Consider the following 9,285-nt stretch of genomic DNA (forward strand, 5'->3'; position numbering starts at 1 on the left):
AATACAACAAAATAAAATATTGTTTTTTCTTTTTAAAATATTTTATTTTTTATTGTCTCCAAATGTTTTAAATGCACACAGGTATCAGACAACAGGAGAGAAAAAAATGGGAGAACTGATGGAAATAGCAGATCTATAAATAGCCCTACATGTTCTGATATAAGTCGGGCATTGATATTTGGACTGATTATTAAAACAACACAAGAAATTACAAACAGTTACAACAATCAGACAACTTTTAGGGTCTAAGGTTTTGCAGACTGCGAGAGTAAGGAGAACTGAAACGTCTCTGGCATTCAGAGCAATAAAGTATGAATAATATATTCCTTTGTTTCCCAATACAACCATTCATCAAATACAATGATAAAATAATTTATCAAAAATATTGTTTTTCATTAATTCTCTACTATCAATCGACTTAACCTAAATTTGGGCCAAAGTTACACAGGACAACGCTGAATATGGAAATGTAGAAAAATAGTGATGACATATACGACCCACTAAAAGGTAAAGAGTCTTCCGTATTTACATACAGATCATTAAATGTCCTGACGCCTGGAAGCTTAAATACTTACAGTATTTTTCATCGCTTTGATTTACAGATTCATATTTTGGTTTAATTTCAAAGAGTCAAACTCTCCAAAAACAAAAGTTATATTTGAACAATAGATTCCACAATGATGAATATGAGCATCATTACAGTACTTTATATTTAAGTAGCTCCAGTTAACACTTAAATGTGTTGACCACAGGTGGATCTTAAAGGATAAGGCAGGTGATATCCCATCCATTTAATAATTCAACAAATCTCCCAAAAAGATCAAAACCAAAAGTCACATTACTTTTAAACTCCTCCAGAGCATGGCTGTCAGCTCATAAACTTACGCCAGTGGGTTTTGCAGTTTTTAGCAAGTAATTATTCATAAATAATTAATACTTGTGGTTTTATCTGTATCAGCATGACTGCATACGTGAGCTGTTGTTGTCATGGTAATGAAACGTCATACCTGAGGGGTGTAGTACAAACAAATTTCCCCATAGCCAGGCTTTCTTTGCCTCAGCTGGCTCAACAAAACCTAAAACCACAATTGGAGATAACAGATATGACAACAGTGGTTCTTATCGTTCTCTGTTAGGCGAGGTTTTCTGAGTGCTAACAAAGAGGGCATTTCACAGGTCACGTGACTCTTCTTCTTCTTCTGCACAAAAGGTTCCCTATGTCTGTCGCCTAGTCGATCAGAGATGTTATCAGATGATAAATTGGTGATGCATGAAGATAACATAAATGACAAGAGATTAATGCTGCAGAAAATGATTAATCTTGGGATTTATCCCACAGAGCCATAAAATAAACATTTTAATTCAAGTTAATTATTTTAGTGCTGAGTGAGCCCTCTGAAACTTTCAGCTGCTCGACACAGCACTTTAAACCATTAATCTGACTTCGTAGTACACCCCTCTGGCTGGATACACACCGCACTGTCAATCGATTCATTACGGATTCTAGTCTTTTGATGGGATTTAACGATAATGGAAACACATAATACCATAGGACTTATCCTTTAAAACGCCCTTAATCATGCAGAAACAGAGCCTTCCCTTGTGTCAAAACAAGCAGCATGTTCACCATATCAACAGGACATGGCAGTTTGCACACAACAGTTAGGCAAGACCTAAGATCTTAAAGAGGAGAGGCACAAAGCACGCACAACTAAAACCCACAACACTGTAGACGATGTAACGATACGGCAGCTCAACTTTCATTTGCTGCCTCGCCCGTCTTACATCGTCCATGGGCAGCCCAAATAGTCGGCATAAGAAAGGAATAGTCACTGCTTTCATAATCATTCTCGTCACGAGGAGCACGGTGACTCCGATGAAGAAGCGTAGCATGGAGCGCAACACCAAGCTAACGCTGAGTGATGGCAATGTTAGAGGAAGCGATGACAGTGGAGGATCCAGCTGGAGGCCCAGCTGATAGTTTACGTGGGAAGCTAAAGCAGCTCCTGCCCCAGTGCCCAGTGCTTGAGCTGTATCGCCCCGAGAGGTGCTCCACGAATCCAGAGAGAAAGCCACAAGTCCGAAGCCCACATGAGATACAACAATCATAAGTGAAGCGTAGCTGCCCATCATGTAGTAGTTGTCAATCTTCCCCAGAATTGGTTGGAAGAAGGCGAGAATAAGTAGGGTGTACAGGAAGCCAGTGATTACCTCCTGAAACACAGGGACATAAATCATTGTAAAGCAGCAAGACAGTTTTGGTAGCATTTAAGGAAAGACAGAGTGCTGACAAAGCATATTTAGGGCTGATGATATATGTTTAATAACAATTTAACTTCTTTTTTTTTTTCTTAGTAACAGTAGCACACACATCCAATAAACAACCAAATAAAAAATGCTTTGCTGCTACCTGTCCTGTAGGAGGTGCTACAATTACACTTTCCTCCATGAAACATGTCCTTTAAGTTGCAGATTACGCCACAGTCATAAAAAAGTCCAGTTAGGATCAGGTGAGGTGCTGACAGATGAGCAGGTGTTACCATTGGAGGAAGCAGTATCTTCACAGAGCTGCTGCCAGGTCACAGGTTTGCAGGTCACAGTATCTAATCTAATCTCAGCGCTTTAATTTGTTTATTGGCCCTGTTAACATCATGTTCCATGAATTATAAATTTCAAGTTCATACTTATGTTAAAAACCTGTTAATGGGCTTAGCATTGTGTTTTAGTGACAATACAGAAATGCTAAAATACTGCATCTTCAAATTATATTTAAATAAATCCAGGGAAAAGTAATAAAAATTATTACTAAACCCTTCCCAGGATTATTTCTATTTATCTACACCATTTCTAAATTCCCAAGGTTTCCCTAATTACAATAAATTTTACCTTTTCCCTAAAAAGCCAGCCTGAAAGACCATTAACCAAAGGCCAAGAGATGTTTTTTAATCAGAGGTTTCCAAAACCCAGCAGTATGGTACAAAGATTAAAAAGAAAAAAGAAAAAAAAGCACTTACTTCCTCTAACCGCTTAAGCTAAACACAACAGGAAATGTATTAAGTAATCAGAAAAAAACTGAATTTGATACTAACAATTGGAAAAATAATGTTTTGTTTCAACTAAAAGTCATCTGACAGCTGCTCTCACTGCAACAGTTGGACCAAAAGTAATTTTAAGTATGCATGCAAGTGATTTCTGAGATATGCACGCCACTCGCAGAAACTATCGTGACAGTGGAAGTTCTCAGAAATGCATTTTGCCTTACCAAAGTTTCATATTGAGGCTACACTAAGACTATAGTATAAGAAGGCAAATGCCTGCAGGCCATAATGGAAGTAAAAGATGCTGAATGAGGATCAACACTGAGAACATTTAATTTCAGGTTAAAAACTGCAGTTGCTTACCAGAACAGAGTGCATCCCCATGTAGACTCGGCTTACACAGACCAGGACACTCCAGCTGAGAGCCACACAGAAGCCCAAGAGGAAAGGATACTATAAGAGAAAACAGAGAATGCATTAAAAAACCGAGAGAAACTGAGAAGATGTCTTAATTGGAACAAAGCCAAGCTACCCAGGATGTTCACTATCAGTGGAAATCACAGCTTTAAAAACTGCTGTGATCAGCAAGCTAAAGCATATTGTATTTGAAACTGATGCAAAGGTCACTGAAAACGTGTTGTGAAAACAACTCTGAGTCTCCATTAGTCTGCCCTTTGTCACAGTAGTTCATCAAAAGCTGAACGCTAACATCAGCATGCTCACAATTGCAGCAATGTTGAGACATCTGTTTACCATGATTAGCACCTTACTCAGCGTTTCCTGAGTAACATGACATAACTATCAGCTGAGAATGGCATCACTTGTGTAAACTAAATGCAAACTGAACTATTGGTAGAGTAAACTGCGACCTGATTTTATCTGTGTCCGAAAAGTCGAATAAAGCAAGTTTGATCAATATTTATCGTGGGTGGACATGAAAGAGTTGCAGAAAAAGTTGTTGAGATATTTAATTCAGAACCACAAATGTCAGCTTCACCATGGTGCAAGATGAAAAAAAAAAAAATTAGCTGCTTCATCCTCTGAACCAATCAGTTGGACTGACCGAAAAACCAACAATCAATTCTAGCAAATATTGGCCTTGGAGATGGCTCTCAGCCTATCAGCAAATTTACCAATGGCAGTGGCCAATGATTATCTCTTGTTCCATATTAGCTTTGGCTAAAGATTTAAAAATAGTGCAAAGAAAAGCTGGAAGTCTTTACACCAGCTGGGTTATTTTCATAAAACCTCTGGCACAAAACAGAGAATAAATAACACCAAAAAACAAAAATCAAAACCAAATAGCCGCACTGGCTATCAGCCAAATTGTCATCTATATATTTAGATAACCCTTCCGCCACACTATGACAGCTTTTTTATGGCGTATATCTTATCTTTTGAAACCTTTTGTAACCTTCTTCTCTGAAATTTTTCACCTCTTCCTCTGTAGTCCTGACACTGCAGCAACTTAATAACACGGAAGAAGGTTCATGCAGTTCAGAGAGCTACATTTATTCAGTTCAAGGCCTGGTTCCAGGTGTACCATCAACAACACACACTTAATCAGGTACTGAGCGTTTCCTCCCTGGTGCTGACCTTCCTTTCTCTCTCTTTCCATCCTTTTTATCTCTCGGCACAAACCCCCCTTTTATATCCTCTCCCTCTCTGTTCCTTACTTTTGTCTCTGCCGTTGCTCAAAGAAACGACACAGGCCAAATTCTTAGGCAGCTCCTGTTTTTGTCTCTGCTGTGTCCACAAAATAGAAATAACAGTTTAAGAAGAGACATATAATGGACCCCTGTTATCTTTGTTTCGTGTACTTAGGCTTGTTTTACTGTACCACTGTGAAGAAAAACATAGTGAGGCAAATGAAAGACAGGTATGAAAAAAATGAGGTCTTTCAAATCAAAAAAAAAAAAAGATTAGGTAAGCATTAACTGTAGTTTTATGATGAATTCACTACTCAAAGTTGCATTTAAGAGTTGTAGCCACCTCTATTTTGGGACAGAGTCCATTTCTTTTTTTTGGTCATTTATTGATTAAACGTTCTCACCACTCAATATAACCCATTCACAGCTTTAGACACATGTTTATCTGTATTCATTGATGCGTTTTAAGTTCAAACCATTTTAACTGACTATGCAGGCAGTGGATCACTTTTGTTTGGAGCATGAAGGCTGGGAAAAAAATGTTTTGAGTTCTTCGATCGTTTTCAGGCCCCTCTTCTGTGGAATCAGCTTCCAGTTTGGATTCGGGAGACAGACACTATCTCTACTTTTAAGATTAGGCTTAAAACTTTCCGTTTTGCTAAAGCATATAGTTAGGGCTGGACCAGGTGGCCCTGAATCCTCCCTTAGTTATGCTGCAATAGACGTAGGCTGCCGGGGGATTCCCATGATGCATTGAGTTTTTCCTTTCCAGTCACCTTTCTCACTCACTATGTATTAATAGACTTCTCTGCATTGAATCATATCTGTTATTAACCTCTGTCTCTCTTCCACAACATGTCTTTTATCCTGTCTTCCTTCTCTCACCCCAACCGGTCGCAGCAGATGGCCGCCCCTCCCTGAGCCTGGTTCTGCCGGAGGTTTCTTCCTGTTAAAAGGGAGTTTTTCTTTCCCACTGTCACCAAAGTGCTTGCTCATAGGGGGTCATATGATTGTTGGGTTTTTCTCTGTATCTATGAAGCGCCTTGAGGCGACTTTTGTTGTGATTTGGCGCTATATAAATAAAATTGAATTGAATTAGATCTGGTCGAACTGGACTTCCCCGCCAACTTTCCTAGAAAAACAACTCAATCACAGGATACCTTTGACACTTTCTCCTCCCAAAGTGCATTCATTGCTTCCTGCTCTTGCTCTGATATTGTGATATTGTTCATTTAAATAAAAACAAAACACAGCTTGGTTCTTTCTCCTTATGTGAACCTCTGTAATCCAGCTGCCAGTCCACTTCTTTAATATCTTGTTCGGGACACAAATCAAAGCATAAGCTTGATATATTACAGCTTTTGTTACGATTCGATCTAAGCTGTGCTGTTCTTCATTAAAGACTGGTCACTGAAGACTAACTGGGATTTAAATGGCAGTCCTTCAGTCGGATTGGCTGGCTCTTTGACACCGAGGTACCCTGCACAAAATAGTGTATGCTGGGCTTTCTGTTGGTTTGCGCTTTTCAATGTCAAGTTTACATGAAAAGAAAAAACTAAACAAAAAAGAAAACATTTGGACCCCATCTGGGAACTTGGCACCTCTGCCCACCTGTTCCGTGAGTTATCAAAGTGTCCTCATATCCTGTGTTAAAGCTAGACCTTTGAAATCTAAGGCAACACGAAGAAGAAAAGCATTTACAATGGTGTTCAAAGAGCATGCCTTGACCTGGAATTTCACATTTACAAATCATTTCTGAAGATACCATGTTTCACTGAGTAGCATAACAATTGGAAAAGCTTTGTATTAAGATCGCAGTAAGTAAGTAAAGCAAGCTAGTATTTGACAGATGCTCTGAAAATATTCCAAAATGAGCCTCTGCAACCTTTAGAAATCATATTTACGGCTGAAATATTACAAAATAAAAAGTTCACCAAGTGTCACTCTGACACGAAAAGAACTGAAACTGCTAAAAGGCATGCTTACGCAGCATTTCTCCTGCATATTATATATTTGAGCAACCAAAAATAAAAATGTTGCCATTGCAAAGTAGAATCATTAAGAGTGCAATTTTCAACAAGGTTTTCATAAGTGGCCTGTACTGGATTAAAATTCATTTTTGTTTATCAAATGGCCAAATAAAATAACGGGAAAATATATTAACTTTTTTTTTAAGTCAACACAGACTCATGTCCTTGAATATATGCAGATTAAACAAGCAGTCACCTGTGTGCAGTCATATCAGAAAAGTCTATTCTAAGCCAAAAAGTTCTGCTATACAGCTGAAAGTAACATCTAGTGCTCCTGCAAATGCAAACGTCCTTTTGTACAGTCCTCCAAAATCCCAACTGCACAGTGATCAGTGTTGGTGACCCTGTGCTTCAGAGTTCACCGGGAATGGGACAAGTGTGAAAAAAGCATCAAAGAAAACAAAAATACAGTATAAAACATACAGGCAGTGGCTGCAGTGGATATTTTTAAAATTGTTTTTAACATTTAGTTTCACTTCAGCTCTTTGTATGTTATAGCTTCAATCTTCTCCACGGCTGGCTAGTGGACCGACAACAACACAAACATGAGTAGCCCACAGACCAGTTGCGCCACATATTTTTTTACACTGCCCAATCTGACAACAAACGCTCTTCAGCAGAGAGACAGGCAGTCCAAAAAACTGCCAATGGGCTATTTACAGGCTGCCATAGCTGAACAATAATTTCCCCCTTAACAGAATACAGACTTATGTGTTGGTCTTAAATGATAAATTCTGATTAGCTATAGAAATATCTCTTACTATTTCAGTTTTCTGAAAGATGATTATAATTTTAAAGGATGATCCACTTTGCAGGACCAGCAGATGTGTCAAATAGCACTTTGTAGTAAAAACATAAAGCAACACTGAGGATTCAAACTCCAGGGGTGTAACAGTGTGCATACAAAGCATATGCATCCTGTTCAGGCCTGTTCCTGTCCAGAGGAAAGCCATTGTGTGGATTGTGCCTTGAACACTCGGCTATGAAACTGGGACAAGTGGGATCTCTGTTTTTCATGAACAGTCGGAAAGTACTGGAGTCTCTCTACAACTTTAACTACAGTAATCATAGTTTTATGTGGATTGATCATGCTGACCACCATGCACAATGAAACATTCAACTCCCTAATTGTCCATTCTGGGACAGAAAATACCCCCGCTGGAGACAAAGATCCCCTTTGGGGTTGTGGCCACTGTCAAACTCTAACAAATCAAACAAAAAGCTTTTCTTTTTTTTTTTAATTTTTTTGCATATCTTATAATAGTAAAATATCAAACTGCTGCTACAGACAAACTGAGCCAGTGAAGCTCTGATCTAATCGCCTAGAGGTCAGTGGGGAAAAACTAATATAATGTAATATAGTTGGGGTTTTTTTCCTTCTAGGGTCTGTCTAGCTATATATTTATTACACTTTTTTAATCCGATTAAAGCACCTGGACTGTTTACATATGCTCACCTGCCACCGTCCGTAGGTCAGCATGAAGAGACAGAAAGGCAGGGCCGTGCCCGTCATGGCGTGCGTGGATGGCATGCTGTACTCGGAATTGTAGAAGACCTCCACCTTTACCACAGGAGGAGAGGCCGGTCGGGACCAGCGGATCATGTCCTTGGTGGACTGTCCCACGAACAGGTTCCAGGCCCAGACCACGATGAGTCTCCGGCTGACCAGGGCGTCGATGTTCCATAAGACGAAGGGGAAGAAGATGATGAAGAACATCTCGTTGCCCAGCTCAGTGCCAAACGTGAACAGGTAGAACAGAAACTTGTTGTGGATTAGGAACTCCTGACCGGTATCTCCGGTCAGTGAGTTCCTCCGGAGGGGTTTTGCTATGGTGGTTTCTGAGTCTGCTGCTGCTGAGCCATCGGGCCCGGTGGTGTCGTCACCCAGCATCCCGTTAACTTGCGGCGTGGGACCATCTCCGGCTGCTCCATTTCCAACACCTGCATCGGAGCTCTGTGCACCTTGCTGGACCCGCTTCCTCAGCCCAGGACGGTCCGGCTCAGACACCCCGCTGTCCGGTGCGTTCGGTGCATCCGGAAATGTTCCTTCAACGCCGCAGAAATGTTGAAACCTTGCTACAAGTTCGGGGTCCTGTAGATAATTACATATCTGCACAAACGTCTTTACAAAGTTCGCCATATTTTAAAATAATTTATATCAGTTGGCAAACAGGAGAAAACTCTATTTAGTCATAAAAAGCGGGGTTCATTATCCAGGAAGCTAGACAGAAGTGCAGCTCGGCGGCCGTTGCATTCCTCTCAAACAAAATACCACAAACCGAGCTAGCACAGCGGCTAGGAACGCCTCTATCTGCTACCTGCAACCAAAGCACCGACCTTGAATAACAGCATGGAAACTCTGGCCCCGAGCATACAAAGTCCGTGACAGTTAACCATTACTTCGCAGTGTATGTAACGCGAACTCATACAAACAACAACTAACTGCGTCAGGCCGTTATTCATCGTTTTGCTAGGATTCTTCTTCGTCTGATTTAATGTTGTCAGGCCAATGCACATGTTCAGCTAGCATCCCCTGCTGAACATGTTGCACATTACACATGATCCAAT

The 9,285-nt window shown here is 40.2% G+C and overlaps 1 protein-coding gene across 1 annotated transcript; it reads right to left on the bottom strand.

Annotated features, from left to right (window-relative positions):
* Positions 1-19: 19 nt before the first annotated feature.
* Positions 20-9,182, bottom strand: LOC146501603 (sphingosine-1-phosphate phosphatase 1-like). The gene is made up of 3 exons (XM_085134364.1): positions 8,174-9,182; positions 3,402-3,491; positions 20-2,214 (listed from the first exon to the last, which is right to left on the bottom strand). The coding sequence occupies exons 1-3, from the start codon at positions 8,855-8,857 to the stop codon at positions 1,663-1,665; spliced, it is 1,326 nt and encodes a 441-aa protein (XP_084990490.1). The 5' UTR covers positions 8,858-9,182; the 3' UTR covers positions 20-1,662.
* Positions 9,183-9,285: the final 103 nt, after the last annotated feature.

Source organism: Neolamprologus multifasciatus, chromosome 15, assembly GCF_963576455.1.
Source record: "Neolamprologus multifasciatus chromosome 15, fNeoMul1.2, whole genome shotgun sequence".
NCBI lineage: Eukaryota > Metazoa > Chordata > Actinopteri > Cichliformes > Cichlidae > Neolamprologus > Neolamprologus multifasciatus.